Source organism: Ochotona princeps, chromosome 9, assembly GCF_030435755.1.
Source record: "Ochotona princeps isolate mOchPri1 chromosome 9, mOchPri1.hap1, whole genome shotgun sequence".
NCBI classification, from domain to species: Eukaryota; Metazoa; Chordata; class Mammalia; order Lagomorpha; family Ochotonidae; genus Ochotona; species Ochotona princeps.
The window spans coordinates 13,962,569-13,980,418 of NC_080840.1; the positions used below are offsets into that span (position 1 = coordinate 13,962,569).

General features: G+C 41.4%; 1 protein-coding gene across 1 annotated transcript in view; it reads right to left on the reverse strand.

Annotated features, from left to right (window-relative positions):
• Positions 1-1,880: 1,880 nt before the first annotated feature.
• The window catches only part of FER1L6 (fer-1 like family member 6), a 114,508-nt gene continuing 98,538 nt past the window's right edge, over positions 1,881-17,850 (reverse strand). Inside the window, exons 37-40 of the mRNA XM_058668364.1 lie at positions 15,935-16,176; positions 14,568-14,731; positions 4,977-5,077; positions 1,881-2,671 (exon numbers count right to left, since the gene is read on the reverse strand). Coding sequence (XP_058524347.1) covers positions 2,488-2,671; positions 4,977-5,077; positions 14,568-14,731; positions 15,935-16,176 — 691 coding nt within the window. The 3' untranslated portion in view covers positions 1,881-2,487. The remainder of the gene's footprint in view (positions 2,672-4,976; positions 5,078-14,567; positions 14,732-15,934; positions 16,177-17,850) is intronic.

Consider the following 17,850-nt stretch of genomic DNA (forward strand, 5'->3'; position numbering starts at 1 on the left):
ACCACAATAACTTCAGGAGCCAAGGTAGCACAGTTAGGCATAGAACATAAGCGTATTTATTTTTTTTACATGCAGCACAAGCCATATGCGAAGTCCTATGCATAGAATAACAGACATAGTGGTTCCCAAATTATCCTCACTTATTACCACCTCCTCTCCCACATTGCTTGCAGCTGTCTCCTATCGCAAAGTGTTTTTGATCTCCTGGAAAAAGATTTTCCAGGATCCAGGCTCTGGATGACTTTTAACATCAGAGCAAAGTTGAAGAACTCTAATTAGAATGATTTCCAACTCCTATTTTGCTTTTATTATGGGTTAGAACAGTCTGCATTGTTTTGTCCAGAGTTCACCCTATCATCTTCCTTCTAGAATCCAACACAGTTTTTTTTTTTTTACTCCCAAATGTATTCTAAAATAATGTTGCTTTGCTTTCTGACAACATCAGAGACATGTGTTGTACTTTTTCTTAAATGTCATCCACCAAGCACATTCCCTGTCTGGAGCCTTTCTTGGCCTATTCACAAGCTGAAGGTATAACAGCATCTTATGGGGTTCCTAGGAGGCAAAATCCATGGCAACCAGGATCAAGCTTATCTTATTTCTGCTGCATTCTCAGCACTTGAGAAATACTTGCTAAACATCTCTTTGTGAACACATGTAAACTTACATGTCACTATTAGACTTTTTACATCAAAAATAATGATGAGAATTTAAAAAGATTTGGGAAAAGAAGAAGCTATTACTGCTTAAACACAACTACTAGTAACATATTGACATATTCTTTGAACATTTTTCCTACTCGTGTATATATATATTTCTTTTTACAATATGCTTTATAGATAGTTTTCTAACCTACCTGTATGTTTTTATTGCACTGAATTCTATGTCTATATTTTTAATATCAAGTATGTTCAGCTACATCATTGACAACGGTTATGCATCATCATACAGTAAAAAAAAAAAGCCATAGTTTGTGGAATCAGCCCTACTAAGAAACATTGCCAATGCATTATGCTACATGTTCTAATTCCCGGCATTTCAGGAAAATATGGCATCAGAGTTTCTATGAAATATGCACATATAGCAAAATTAAGTAAATTAGGTTTAAAACCACACAGAACACCCTGCGGCCTTTCCTTGACACATCATGTACATGCTAGAATGCATTTTTAATGTGTGAATGAACATATTTTGCTTTAGAACGGTTCTGTCTGTGCAAGGCTACTAAAAATAAACAACGTAGTAGCCATGGTGCTACTGGTGTCCAAAAGGGGGAACCCTCAGCTAGGCTCTTTAAGACTACAAAATGGTCCCCAACAGACAGAGAGGTAGTTGCCTTTTTTGTTTCTGTATGAAGTCTAAAACGCTGCCTGAGAATTAAGGCTAAACATTCTAATTTCTTTGTTCCCTTATTGTATCAGAAAACCAGGTCCTCACTGCAACCTGCCATAGGGAGGGTGTCAAGTCTGATCTGTTAGGAAAATTGGGAGTTTGCTTACAAGAAATAAGTGACAGCATCTGGCAAGGGCAAGAAGGCATTATCTGTAAGAATGGTTTTGAAAGTAATTCCTGACTGAGACTCAAGGTGGAACTTCCTGCATGTGTTGGTCAGGCTCTGCTATATGATGCTAGGAATGGTCATTTATATCATGTTCTGTGGTAATGTTATACTTGGTGAGTTCTGAATGTCTAACAAAAGAGATACTACTGGTAGTGGTAGCACTGAGTGTCCTCAACTCCCCCATCCCGCTTTATTTCATGAATATTATGAAAGATTGCAAAATTTCCACTTGGAAATTACCATACAGTAATAATTAAAATGAATTTCTGTAGAAATCATTAATACTATCCAACATGTTCTTCAAATGTTGATTTTAATGGAAAACTCTTGTCTCTGGTAGAAATTTCAACAATGATGTATGCTGAAAGATTTATAAGGATAAATTTCCAAGCCAGTTTTACAGCCTGAACAAGTGAACATGTTCTATGAACTGTAGGGATTAAGTAAGATTAGGGTGTGTGAGGCAAGCTAAATAATTGAACCTAGTAATTTGCCAAAATGTCTTCAGTCTACTTACTGTAAAGTTTTATTTAAAATAAAGTACTTCTAACAAAAATCTCAGGTCCAGAATCAAATCTTTCTGAATACAACCAGTTGCCTAAAGAAAACATTTACTTAAGCCGATTGGAAGTCACTGTCGATTACCCTGAGGTGAAATAGTTATTTCATGTTGCAATAGCAAGACTTAAGACACATGTGAAAGATGTGGCCGGAGTCGGGATAGAAAGGGAATTCTTCTTTCCAATCTTCTCCAGGAAGAGCTAATCTGTCCTTAGACATGGGGACTCATCCAGGGGATCTTTGAGTCTGGCTGCTGAGCAGTCAGCACAAGACCTTGCACCAGACATGTTCTTGGATGATCACAGATGAAAACACAAGAGAGGACTTGCTGAAAGGGGGTGGGGGACCAGGTCCTCCACGATCCTCTATGAGCCCACAACGATCTTTCGGCTGATGGCTCCCGGCAAGGTATAGATGAAGAGGACCAGGAAGATGACAAGGATGAGCAGAATGAAACCGATGATGATGTACTTCTTGTAGTTTCTCCAGATCAGGTGGTACAGGCACTTGAAAGGGCTCAGGAACCAGGAGAAGGAGGTGTTGGGGCGGCTGAGTAGGAAGAGAGAGAGAATATCAGGGGAGGGGCTCATGCTGTCAACACTCAGGAGTTCCCAGATCTCAGTATCCACAGGGGTTGGTTCTAGAACCTCTACTCATTACCAAGATAACATGGATTCTCAAGCCCTTGGCAGAAAATGGCACGGTACAAACAGATTATCCTCCAGGATGCTTTAAACCATCTTTGCATTACTTGTAATACTGAATACCACACAAATGCTCTGTAAATAGTTGTTACACTGCACTGTTGAGAGATTAATGACAAAAAACCAATCTGTGCATGTTTGGTGCAGGTGTCATTTACCCCAAACATTTCTTATCTGTGGTTAACAGAATTCATGGATGTGGAATCATGGATATTGAGGGGTAACTGGGCATCTCACTCTTTGAGGACCCACAAGGGAGGTCTGAGAGCAGCAACAGCAACAAAAAAAGACCCTGTTGCTTGAAGCAGGAGCAAGCTAATGCTTGGACAATAATGATCTCCGTATCATTTTAAAGTTTAGTTTTAAAGTTTGGTCTAGGTAGAGAAAGAGACTGGTTAGTACTCAGTCAGAGGCCTCATCACTATCCAACAAGTAAGACTGGCTCAAGCTCCACCTTTTGCTTGCTACCACCCCTTACTCTAGAATGATTTCTTCCTAAAATTCCTCTCACATCTCACTGGACTCACTACCATTTTGAACCTAGTATATTTGTCTTCTACATTCTGAATACTATTGCAATAGTCTATGCTATTTGTCCTTAACCATATCAAGTGGCCCTGGAATGTGTGGCTCATGCTTTATATTTCTTCTCTGTTTCCTAATGTTCTTTTAGTAGGTGATAAATAAATAATTTTGGACTAATGATTAATTGAACATTTGTTATATTTCTAAAACCATGATAGATAGGGTGTGTTCATGGGCAAGGTCACTTATCTTGAGTCTGGTGTCTGGAGAAGGTTAGGGAAAATAAAATTTCAAAGAGCATTTTGTATTTATGTTTCACATATGGAACCAAGGGTCAAGTTGAATGGATTAGTTCTCTTTTCTAATAATTTTACTTCTGGCAATTTGCATTAAGATAATGATTGATAAATTTTATCCCTCATCTTATAATAATGGGAAAAAGGTAGATATAAATTAAACATCAGGGCTTGAATTGTGGCACAGGGATTTATTATGTCATCCATCAAATTGGTGTCGCATGTAAGGGCACTGTTAAGCCCCAGCTGCTCCATGCTCAATACAGCTCCCTTCTAATATGCTTTAGAAAGCAGTGGAAAAGATGGCCCAAGTGTTTGGGACCCTACATCCTACAACACATATTTAGATGGATTCCTGGCCCCTGGCTTTGGCCTGGTCCAACCCTTGATATTGAGGTCCCTTTGGGAGTGAACTAACAGATTAAAGAACCCTCTCTGTGTCTGTCACTATTCCTCTCAAGTAAATAAAAACAAACCAGTCCTACAATAATTAAATGTCTGATTACACAGTGTTGACCAAATCAATTTTGGGCATCAAGCCTATGAAATATTTCAGAAGCATTAAAAACTTCATCTGAAAACTTTGGCAATGGGATAAAACTTTCCAGTAAAGGATAAAGACGATTTTGTATGCAGTGTTACAGAATTTATAGAAAAAAAAAAACTTGTGGGCCCAGCGGCGTGGTCTAGCGGCTAAAGTCTTCGCCTTGAACGCCCCGGGATCCCATATGGGCGCTGGTTCTAATCCGGCAGCTCCACTTCCCATCCAGCTCCCTGCTTGTGGCCTGGGAAAGCAGTTGAGGACGGCCCAATGCATTGGGACACTGCACCCATGTGGGAGACCTGCACCTGTGTGGGAGACCAGGAAGAGGTTCCTGGTTCCCGGCTTTGGATCGTTACAGCACCAGTCGTTGCAGTCACTTGGGGAGTGAATCATCGGACGGAAGATCTTCCTCTCTGTCTCTCCTCCTCTCTGTATATCTGACTTTGTAAAATAAATAAATAAATCTTTAAAAAAAGAAAAAAAAACTTGTGTGAATCCACATGAAAAATCTGTAGACAAAATACATGAAATGATTGTAGAAAGGTCTGTTTGGTCACTTACAAACAAGGTCCTTTTCCATTTGCCCAGCATCCAGTAATGTCTTTAGAGTGGTTTTTAGTTGAATAAACGAAAGATCAAATAGGTTGGACAGCACCAAATGACTGTCACCTGACTTCATAATTCCCCCAAGGGATGCGCTAACAAAAGACCTTCACCCTCCAGTACCCTTGGGGCTACCAATGTCCGTTCCCATTTCCAGTGCAGCCACCCACAACTCTACTCACTTGGGCTTGGCCAAGGGCTCCGGTTCCTTTCTGGCCTTTCCGACTGGATTCTTCTCAGCTTCTTCTGCTGTCACAAGATGAAACTCAGCCTCAACCTTGCCCTGTATGAAGAGAAAAACTGAAGTTTCTAGTCCCCATGATCTACTGAGACAACAGCAACCATCAGGAAATGTTATCACGTCAGAGAATGCCAGGAAGTATTTGAACCATTCTGATGCTTTATTTTGCAAAGGATACATTCTACTGCCTTTCTAGTCTTGGAATAAACCATTTTTTTTAAATGATGAACAATTAAAAGACCCCAGGGTGATGATTCTGTTGAGTTGGGAAGGAGTGAGTCCACCTGTATGCTCAGATACACATTCTACAGCTCAGGCTATTCTGCACATAACCTTGTAACATATGAAGAAATGATCATAGCTATAGAAACTTGGTATTAACCAGGAAGGAGTCTCGTTCTTTAAGCAGCTAGACCTTTGGATCTGCTACTTTCTTTTCTGTCAGTTCTCAAGAACAAATCAGTGGGCATGACCTTATGTTTGTCAAATGACTTTTCCATCACCCTTCATCAGTGTTGTCTTCCTCATTAATTATCCTAGAATTTTCCATTGATCCTAGAATTCACCTCCATCCTCTTGCCCCTTCAATAAATAATAGTCCCTTTGGCTTGAAAACTGTAAATACTGTAAGTCTAGATAGCTTTGGATTATCACAGGATGAAACAAGACCCCTACAAAAGTTGACAGCTATCTTGTTTGTTTATGTATTCATTCACTATTACAGGGTCTTTTTTTAGATACTGATGACCTAGCAATGATAAAGAAAATAGAACCCCTGGTAGCCTGGAGTTCCTGTTCTTGGCAGAGTCACCCCTCCCTCCTTCTGCCTTTTCTTTGTTCATTTGGTACATTGAGAGTCAAAGTGATAGAAGGGAGGCAGGACTGTTTGGGGAATGGAGTGTCATCAAAGCAGAGCTTCTCTCTCTGATTTTCATGTGGATTGGGTGTTACTTGACTTTGAAGCATGGCTGGTTTCTTACCTAGTGAAAATATATAAGATCTTTTTGAGCAAATAATCTCAGGATTACTTATCTATTTCATGCTTACAAAGCCAGGACTTCTTCATAAGCAGTCTTGGTTGCTAGCAGCCATGGCAGTGCAATCATGGCAGAAATTAGACAGAACTAGGGTACTTGCAATGGGGAATAGGGGCAAGAGGAAAGAGAGATTTGAGATGCTGTCAAAATTGGAACATAAGCGTAGTGGGCTTCTATTACAGGTGAAGTTGTGAATTCAATTCTATATAGTAATTGCTCCTCAGATTTTAATCCTAACCCTACTCCGGCTAGGCATTAAATTCCTCTGATTCATAGATACTCCTTAAAAGCATATATATGCTTTCTTTAAATCTCAGTGCAAAATCTTATTCCTGTAGGCAGTGATTTGCATGCATAAGATTAAGGAAATATTTGAAATCCTGAGGAGGTGGAATATCAAGTTTCTGTTAACTGTAATCATTCTTCCTTGCAATTATCAACATTGGATAATAATATAATGCAATGCTTTATTGAGTTATCACTTTGTTCTAAGTTAACTCTATCAATCTCATTAATCAATCAATCATATCTATCTATCTATGCATATCTACTTATTTATCTATTGGTTTATCATCTCAACAAGCAAGGCAGGTCTTTTTATAAGTTAAGAAACAGAGCAACAGAGGTTAAATAACTTTCACTATGTCACATACACAATAATCCAACCAATGGAGTTTAAACCCAATTCTGAGTGATACCAATCTCAAAGTACAAGACACCAGGCTGCCTCTCAACTTACGTGTCAACCTGCCAGATAACTAAACTAACAGGTTTACAAAGCCCTTCCGAACACAAAATTTCATGACTATTTTCTAAAGATACTTGTCATATTGTATTTCCGTTTCCTTATTTGCCCAAGAGTCATTTGCTCTCTAGAATATCTGCTTCAAATTCCTACGGTTTATGAAAAAGCAGAGCTAGAGCCCAAGGAGCGCTTGCTAGGTGTGATGGATGGTACGTCATTCTCTCACTTTCACTCTTCCCTCTGTGATTCTCTCTACCTTGCCCCTCTGCACTGCATAATAAATAAAAATAAATTAACGTAAAAGTGTAAAAGCACAACTTTCAGAGTGGGCATTTGGCACAGTGGTTGAGTAGTCTCCATCCCATATCAGAGCACCTGCGTTCAAATCTCAGCTCTACCTCCCTTGCTGTTGATATGTGCCTTAGGATCATCAGGCAGTTGCTGAAGGAGCTGAGTCCCTGCCACCCATGTGAAGATGTGTGTCATGCTCCCTGCTCCTGGTTTCAGCCTGGTCCACACTCAGCCACTGCAGGCATCTGGGCTGTGAACCAGCAGAGAAGATATCTTTTTCTTTGTTAGTCTGTTCCTCTGCCTTTCAAATAAATAAAATTTAAAATAAATATGGCCTTCTCTGGTATTATATGAGACATTTACATAAATTAGTGGTGGAAGTAGGCTGGCAAAATCTCTTAGGAAAAGGAATATATATGCATACATGTGTAGACATGTGCACATAAATACACATGCCATAACCATGCATACATATATGTACAGTATCTTATATGAATATAGCAATACTCTAGTTCTATAAATTCCATTTTTGGGGAAATAATTCAAAACTTAGAGAAAGTTTCATACAAAAAACAAGGTCATTATTTTAGATATTTCAAATTATCCTATTTGGCCAAATCTTGCATTTTCAATGCCAAAACGTAGGTCTACCACCTCTCCAACGAACACTGTTTCTTTTGTGTGTGTGTAAAAGCTGGTCTTTAGAAACACAGACCCAGAATCTGGGAGGCTTCTTGGCTCCTGGGTGATTATTTTTAGGTCTTTTCAGTGGGCAAAGTTATATATGGGTCCATAGTGATTGTTTTTTTTAAAGAGAAAAATCCATTTTGCAGCATCAGATATGACCCTTAAATCAACTCTTGATTTTAAAGTGTGGTAATTAAGGCATATCAATAGCATTTATCCTGTCTTAATGCAGGAAGCAAAGTTTCTGTAATTTATTTCCATGTCTAAGAGGACACTCGCCATAACAGATGTATGTCAATTCATAAGTGAAGAAATAATGATAGTGACAGATAGAAATAGACATACAGGAGGAAAGAAGGCAGACAAGAATTAAGGAAAGTGGGACAAATCACTTTACATAGCCAACGAAAGCATGAATCAAACTTCTCCATAGTTGCTGAAATCATTAGGTGAAAGGAGGTGATGCCACAATGTCAAAGTGTTGCCTGACCAGTTACTTGCTGCACACAGAGGGGAAAATAGAACTTTATGACATAGAGATCTTTTGAGTGCCAACACCACCAAGTGAGCAAACAGTTCCATAAGAGTGAGACCATCTGGTAGCATGTGCTGCCTGCCATGATTCACTGAGAACTAAATAGTATCACATCTGACAAATTGTTGCCAAACATGTTTAACCAGCACTGATAGAAGTTGTACTTAACTTCTAGTACACAGGAAATGCAAAGAAAAGAATTTTTAAAAGTAAGCTATCGATCAGGCCAAGTCTATAAAATAATTGATGTTATGAGAGTGGGGGGAAGTGTGTCAGAGGAATATTATTTTTAAAATAAAGTCAACTAAATGCATGATAACCAAAAGCAACACAAGAACCACAACTGGGGCCTAGCACAATAGCACAGTGGCTAAATCCTCACCTTGCACAAGGTGGGATCCCATATGGGGGCCAATTCATGTCCTTGGTTCTGCTCCACTTCCCATCTAGCTCCCTGCTTGATGCTCTTATGAGATCTAAACTTGCTAAACATTAAGTGACCTGTTTACCACTGCTTCAGCTAAGCCTTGAGCAACGGTTTGCTGAGCATTTGTCTGATCCAGTGTCGAATGCTTGCTGTGGCTGTAGTAGTAGACAATCACTTTTTACATCAAACTGGAAGCACCGGACTTCCCTTTTAATTACTTGGCCAGGCTATCTGCAGATGTGTGGAGTTCACTGTAAAGAAATTTCCCTATCTCCTGCTCTTAAAAGAGGCTGCTCTCTCTTGCTCACCAGTTGCTTTCTCTTTGTTTTTTTTTTTTTTTTAAAGATTTATTCATTTTATTACAGACAGATATACAGAGAGGAGGAGAGACAGAGAGGAAGATCTTCCGTCCGATGATTCACTCCCCAAGTGAGCCGCAACGGGCCGATGCGCGCCGATCCGATGCCGGGAACCTGGAACCTCTTCCAGGTCTCCCACGCGGGTGCAGTGTCCCAATGCATTGGGCCGCCCTCAACTGCTTTCCCAGGCCACAAGCAGGGAGCTGGATGGGAAGTGGAGCTGCCGGGATTAGAACCGGCGCCCATATGGGATCCCGGGGCTTCCAAGGCGAGGACTTTTAGCCGCTAGGCCACGCCGCCGGGCCCGACCAGTTGCTTTCTCTTGAGTTCATTGTCACAGGACACAGAAGATGTGCCACAAAAAGTGCTTCACAAGGAACACACTCCATACATTGTCCCTTTTGTTTTGTCACACACACTTATCCCCAGCAGCCTCTTGGAGCTGTTTTCCCTTACTATGAGGACAACCACCTTCTACACTAAGCCCTGTGATCCAGCTGCTTAAACTACACTGTGTGGGGGACTCTGATAAGCAGCTTTAAAAATAACCTGTCAGGTGGCAGTGTCCCTTAGCAAATGACTTTCTACCCACCAGTGGCTGGTATGAAAAGAGAGAGACATTTCCAATATAGGCTTCGAAGTACGTGTGTGACATAGGTGAGCAGGTAGCTAGCAAGGAGCAGCTGAGATCACAAGCCCCTGCCTGGCAGTCTCACCTTGCTACAGCCCCACCAGTATTGCCAACCCCGTCCCAGCAGTAGAAAACAGTAGTTTCTGCAAAATGACCACTCAGAAGTGTCAAGTGTTAAAAATAACCAACAGAACTGCAGGTGGCATCCTTGCAATGACCTTCAGCTCACTATAAAGTCATGGTAATAAAATAACCATGAGGGACACACATACTCTCATCATGTACTTGATGTCATGACACTTAGGAATTTCCCAAAACTAAGCAGGAAATTGGAATTACTCAAGCCCAGCTCCTGCCTCCATCTCCTTTGAATATTCAATTAAGCCTAGACAAGATACTACCCCCCCTATGCCTCCAATTCCTGTACAGGGGTGTACCCAAGTCTTGCCTCTGAGGGCAGCTTTCTGGAAAACAGCCCACAATCCATCTCCCTCTCCAGTATATGCTTTGGTTTTGCATGCAAGCTGCTTTTGTTCCTCTCTGGAACTCTATCTGGACCCAGCCCCTAACCACAGCGGGGCATCCTGGGTAGGGTTGGAATTACAGAATGTCCTGGGAGTGCATCTAGGACTGGTGCTACAGACATAGAAACTGATGTGGATGGACAGGAAATGCCCGGAAGAGCCAGAGGGTTCCCATTGCTGTTTCACTCTGAGAGCCTCCAACTTGCTGCCACTTCGGGAGAAGGCAGTGATCTAGCTTTCGGAAATGACTCTGGGTTATTTCTGGGGGAAATGGCAAGAGGCACGTGGAAGTCAGCTCTCAAGCTGAAGTCAAAGCTGCAGCTGTGAGTTATGATGTAGTAAAAATTGACAATGCAGTCAATTTTTACTTTCCTTTTAGGAGGCACCAGAGTAAACGCACATGAAAAATAAGAGGCTTACCTCTCCTTGTTGAAAATAAGGAAACGGATTTTTCCTTTCTCTCTCTCTTAGAGCATTTACTCTAAGGGAGTTAAATCTTCAGCAGTTTATTTTTTTGAAACGTATATAAATCCTTTGGAAAACTGGCAGAATAGTGTTTTCGTCTTTAACACCCCAGGCTGTCTTTTCCAGGAACCTAGGATGAAGCTCTCTGAAATATCTACAGGAAAGGTAACAACTCCATCTGTTTCTGGGACAGGGTGGGTGCTTAACTGCAGGGTCACCTTGCTCATAGTCCCTGTCCCAATAATACATAATTCTGCTTTCCCTCTAAAGAAATCCAACTAGTTAACACAGGCTTTTACTCCAATTACAATGTGAATCTAGCATTTCTAAGCCATCAAGTGGTGCTGTCCAGTCTACTTACTGAGTACTGCTTAATTTGGAAACAAACATATGCATGTATGGGCTACAGACGCTTGGCCACACAAAAGGATAAAATTTCTTTCTGTCTGGAAAATTTCTTAGCAGGCTACTTATGACACAAAGCACATTCTGGTTTAATGATTATAATAAATCTGTGGAGAGGTTTTCTGTTGGGAGAAGATTTAGTTTTCAATTAAATTTCTCCCAAAACATCATTATGTACTTTATATTCATGGGGAAGATTTCTGATGACTTCAGCAATGGTTTGAATGTCCCTTTTTGTGTCCATGGCCCTTTTCCATTACCAAAAAACAAGTTTGTAAGGATTAAATGTGTTTATTGTCAGAGTTATTAAATATTTCAGACTAGGGGACAAGGTTCCTTGGTGCAGCAGGTTAAGCTGTTGCCTCTGACACCACGATCCTATATGAACACTGGTTTCAGTCCCAATTCCTCTACTTCATATCTGGCTCTCCACTGATGCACCTGGCAAGTCAGCAGAAGATGGCCTGAGTACTTGAGTTCCTGTCACTCATGTGGGAAACCTGGATGGAGCTTTGGTTTGAATCAGCCCTGGCTGTTGTGGTTGTTTGCCGAGTGAATCAGGGATGGAAGATTTCTCTCTGTAAGTGGGACTTTCAAATAAAATTGCTTAAAGTGATACACTTGGTAAATAACAAAGCCAGAATTTGAATTCAAGATGGCCTTGAAGCCACTGTGCACCTGCTACTCTGGAGGAGCAGACTGCCATGAATCCTTCCATCATTACCTAGGCTCCTCTAGGGCAGCTCTCTGAAACTGATATCCAAACAGCCTCAAAGGCCTGTGAGATTTGGCTTCAGCTCTCTGCCTCACTGACACCACCTTCACTTAACATGCCATGATTGTAGGAACTGTTCATGTGTTTTTAGTTTGGCTTTTCCAAAGCACTGAATTCATTCTCACCTTGAGGTTTTGCTCTATCAGAAATTCTGTTTCTCCCATTTTTTTTTTATCTCTAATGGCTCACTACTTTTTTTTTTTTGGAATGAGTTGACAGTTCACTACTTAAAAAAAAATTTATGAAACAGAGACAGAGACATACAGACAGACACAGATAGATATCCCATTCAATGGTTCACTCCCCCAATAGCCAGCTCAGCACGACCACACCAGGCAAAAACTAGGAGCCAGGAACTCCATCTGGGTATCCCACTTGGGTAGCAACCACCCAAGCACTGCAGCTAACATTCACTGTCTTTCAGGGTGAGAAGCTGGCATTGGAAGTGGAGCTGGGGCTTGAACCCAGGTGCTCCAATGTGGAATGTGAGCACCCTAAGTGCTGTCTGAGCTAGTAGACCATATGTCACCCAAGTTCATTACTAGTTATTCTTCAGAGATCAATTTCATAGTCACAGAATTCACTCATTCCAGACTATATGGAGAAGAAATCTCTGTACTGGATGCTCTCACTGAGTACTTGGTCTCTTGTCCAGCCCTTGCTTTCAGTAATTACTTTCTTGGTGCTATATGGCTGGCTATGTGTGCCTTTGCATGTGTATCTCGGTATAGTCTGATTTCATACCACAAGCTCTGTTATGACAGAGACCATGTTCAAATTGCTCGTATTTTATTCTCAGGACATACCAATTAATAGGTTCTCCGTAGATATTTGTTGTATGGAATAAGCAAATAAGTGAATTATAATAGAAAACAAAGAGGTAATCAGTACTGAATGAAATAATAAAAAAATCTGTACATATTTGGCAGACTCCAAAGGGATATAAAATATAACCCAAGTGTACAATAAAAAGCTTATGCACAATGGAATTAAAAGTTAAGTTTATTTTGGTATAATAAAACTTTGAAATCCATGTATCAGTTTTAATAACATACCTTTTCCATGAGCTTAATATTCTTTTTAAAAAATTTGTACCAAAACAAGCTTAATTTTTTAAAAATGTGAGACACAGACACACATACACCCATGGAATGAGAATGGGGGGAATAAAGGAGGTGGGAGAGAGGAGGAAGACGGTGAGAGTGATCAGAGAGTGAGAGGAGAAAGGGAGAGAATGAGACTTCTCCTATTAGTGACCCACTCCCCAAATGCCTACAACAGCTGGGCTGGGCTAGAACAAAACTGGGAGCTGAGAACTCAAGCAAGTTCTCACACACAATGTCAGGAACTCAATCACTTGAACCCTCACGGCAGCTTTCAGGATCTGTATTAGCAGGAAGCTGAAGTCAAGAGCCAGAGTAGGAACCAAATTCACGCACTTTGACATGGGTCATAGGCCTGTTAATAATTAGGTGAAACATCCACCTCTAAACCTGCTTACACACACACACACACACACAAACAAACAAAACCACCTTTCTGTATTTATCTATTTAAGATGGAGAGGTGGGGGAAGAGAGTGTCCCATCCAGCTGGATCACTATTCAGATGCTAACTGCTCAATGGTTGGCCAAGTTCAGATGCCAGGAACTCAATCCAGGACTCCAATATGGGCAGCAGGGACTCAGTGACTTGAGCCATCACTGGTTGCTTCCTGAGGTCCCCATGAGCAGGAAGCCAGAATCAAGGGCTTCTTGAACACATGAACTCCAACATAGACTCTAGGAATCCCAACCACTAGGCCAAACACAGGTCTCCAATTTTAACTCCTTTTCTGTAGGTGTTTTAAAGGACTCAGATTAATAATACATAGTCATGCTTGCATAATCTCTATGTATTAATTTATAGAAACCAGAATAATGTCACAAGATAAGAATTTGGGTTTCTGGCTTCCTGGATTCAAATTTCTCAGCTGACCTCAGACTACAATCTGATGATCCAAACCAGCAGACGAGTGGTCCTTTTTCAGGGGCTGCTCTGAGCTCTGATGGTGCTCACCAAGGCTCTTCTCTCACAGAAGGTACCAGCATCTTTCTCATCTAGACAGTGATGTTCTCCTGTATGACCTCTCAACTCCCTGAAAGACAACTGGGTCCCTCCCTCCTCTCTGTCCCTTTCCTGAGTTTTGCACTTAGATTATTTCATGTATGTCTCAATATATTGATGCCCTTTTCCCTCTCCTGGGCCTCCCAGCTGGTTCAGGGTTTAGAAAGGATGGACCACTTTTTAAATTGAGTCTCCTGTATGAGGGTGAAGGAATAAGTTAGCCACATTAAAATTGCACATTAGTCAGGACGTGATGCAGAATTTCAAATAATGTTGAAAAAAATTAATGCCAGGGGCACAAGGTCAGGCCAAAATTATAGGAAGCAACCTTAACAGAGATAACTATTAAATCAAGTATACTGAAATATGGCAGGCTTAATGCATTTATAAAGCTTTAAATTCTCACCTCTCAGTGCAATGCTTGCTTAAAGAGCTTTATGTCACTTCAAAGCACTTAACTAGAAGTGTGCAAAATGACTCATTCAGAGAGCATGATGTCCCCTGGCTGTCCCACCCCCACAGCACCCCCAACAGCTGTCACTCACCGTGAGTTCTTTGCTTTTAGCAAAAGGCCACCAGCCACGTACTCGTTTCTGCTGGAATATGGAGATTTTGTTGTCCTCACTTGCGTTTTCAAACTTGGAGAGATCACAGGCTTTGGCTGACTTGGCTGCCCGTGGGAAACTGTTGAGGTTCATTTCCAGGGAACCTATGGGATGAGGCCCATAACAGACCAGGAAGGGCTTTTCAAAGTCTTGGAATGGTTTTTCAAACACCACCTGCTTTTACCCACTCACCTGTTCTCCACTCACTCCCTACTCCTTCAATCAGTCCCACAACTGCATGCCCAGGACTGGGAATGCAAATAGGATGGACACATGTCTGCCATCACCCATGAAGGGGTGAGTGGTAGCAGGTAGGAGATAGAGCAGAGCTATCATATCTGACTGGCAAGCTTTGGCTTTGGGCGTCTTCACTGCTGGGTAACCTCTCTGCTCCCCAGGCTGGGTTGTGTGCCTCAACTTTCTCCAGCCTCAGCACTTGCCTCTCCCAGGATCCTCCTCTCTCTCTCTCACCTTCCTTTTCCAAGTCAGGGGCTAACTCTGCCTGCATTTGTACTCGCTCTGCAAGGCAGCTCATAAACCTCACCTGGTTGTTAACAATGCTTTTTCAATCAGTGAATGCAAGAGAGTGTAAGATATTGCCATGAGAGTCCTGTATTTCTCAGTGACAGCTTGTTCCTAATACTACAGTAATCACTGTTAAATGCAGAAAATTTAGAGCATGTATATAAGCAAAACAACAGCAATGGAAAAATCTTCCATAATCTCATCCCCCAAATTCTCTCTCCCTCTCTCATCTAGAACATTCCCTTCATCTTACACATGTGAACATTTATTTCATAAACGTGGAATTAGTCCCACTGATTCTTCACCCAACACACAGCTCACGACTTTCCAATTCATTAAATATTCCAAAATTTGTAATGGCCCCAGGGTTATCCCTTCTTAAACACTTGCTGTGTGGGTTGTGGTCTAATTGTGCTATCACATTTACAACTTAACCCCCTACTCTATGAAATTATGTGGTATTACCATCCCCATACAGTAATATCACATATTAACCCCCATTGTGCAACAGGGGGAAACTGAGGCACGTAGTGGGTCTACGTTTGGCTCAGAGTTCAACAGCTTTTAGCCATAAAAGCCAAAACCAGCTTACGTCTGCCTACACAAGGATGCTCTACAGTTGGTTTAGCCAGTACCTGCTTGACAGTTATTTGGGTTATTTTTACTATTTTGCTATCATAAATAACACTGAAATTATTTTGTCACTGAATCAGACCAACCTCTGCAAAAGCTAGCACAGAATTTTTCACATGAGTATGTGTTGGACAAAGCTGCCGGCTTACCCAGGAAGTCATCCGAGGACAACCTTTCAAAATCCCAAACTTGCAGCACCAGCACAGCTGGAGTCTTACATTCTGTTTTCTCCAGGGAGAAGATGTTCTCCCTCTTGGTGATAACCATTTGCTTCTCAGCGGGCAGGTACTGAAAGGGAAACAGGAAGCGCCAGTTGAAGTTGCCCTCTCCAGTCAGGGAGTTGTAATGCACGTCTGTCTCCTGCTTGTCGTCTTCCAAACCCTTGATCCACCTGAGGGAAGATGGGGCAAACGTGAACAATCAGTGTACCCTAGGCAGCCATCGGTATCATCTAAAGTAACTGAATTAGTTTCAAAGTGGTCAAGGCTTATAGCTCTAAAATTACGTAATTAGCTTCAGAGGGAAGTTTCCATTTTCACAGGGCGGAGAAAGTAAAAGGCCGGAGGGCGGAACCAGAAACAAGACCCTCATTTCAAGGCAGGTGAGGGAGAGTCTAGTGGTTGGGTAGACCTGAAGCCTCCGCAGTCAAGACAGAACATTCCAGAAGCTGGAAATAAAAAGGTAACCGGAATCCTTGTCTCCTTGGGACAAGAGATTGTGACTTCTGTCCCTGCGACCTTAGAACAAGAGCCCCTGCATCTGCCTGGGAAATCCAGAAGAAGCTCCTGGCTCCTGGCTTCGGATTGGCTCAGCTCTGGCCGTTTATAGCCACTTGGGGAGTGAACCAATGGATGGAAGATCTTTCTGTCTGACTATCCTCTCTGTAAATTTGCCTTTCCAATTAGAATAAATAAATATTTTAAAAGGAGGCAAATGCAGAGAATATTGGTGTTGCAGGGGTTCCGGAAGCATGTGAAGAGGAGGTGTGGGAGATGTAAGCAAAGGCCTTTGCTGATAGCTCTTTAGAAGGTGCCACAGATAGAACTGGCAGTACATTGGAAATAAGGGAGACCATGAGCAAAGATTCTGTAGATTCAGGTCTCCCAGCATGGAGTGGAGGGTTGTGCCAGTCATTGACGTCAAGAACAACAGAGAAGAAACTGTTTAGGGGGTTAAGATCCTCAGTGTTGTTTTAGACTTGTTGAGTAAGAGGTGCTGCTTCTGACAAATCCAAGTAGATAAACACATTGGAGTAGCGCTTGCCAGGAATGGAGCTGAAGGTGACAACTGATACCATTGCTTATCTAGGCCACTTTATTCAAGGGAGATACTAGACGAAAATGTCAACAAGTGAAACAAAACAGTGTGAGATGGAGAGACGTCCCAGGACATTATTCTGAGCTATTGAACTTCTTGACGGAAGGAAAGTGGCTGAGAAATGACTGAGGGTAAGAGAAAATGAGAACAGTGTGTTGCTGTGAAAGTTAAGGTGAGAACCATTCAAAAACAAACAAACAAAAACATAGTCAGCTATCGCAAATGTGCCTTGGGGTCCAAAAGATGAAGAGCAGTGGGAAAAACCAGTCTACTTAGATTTAGGAAAATGTAACGCACAGGCACGTTAAGGAGACCTGCTTTGGTGGAGTATTGGGAAGAAAACTGTGTTGGAGCTGGATGAGAAGTGGAATGGGAGGGCAGGAAATGAAGAGAGTGAATAAACAGCTCTTTCAATACATTTAATGGGCCAGAGTTCTGGAAGTCTCAGCTTGAACTCCTCCAGAATCCCTCAAAATCTTGATTCATGGTATAATCACCTTTACAGAACACATTAATCTTTCCTGAATTGGTGACAAGAAAGCAATTTCAGCGGATCTTAATTCTACTTAAAAAAAAAAACAACTTATTTATTTTACTCCCTGTCTTTTAGATTAGTATCATTTTTATTGGTAGCACTAGCAAATGGGAAGGTATAAATTTTAACTTTTCCATAAAGTCTTAAAATCTGCTAAACAGATCAGTTTTCTGAACAGTACCACTTCTCTCTGTTTCTTTCAGTTTAGAGGTA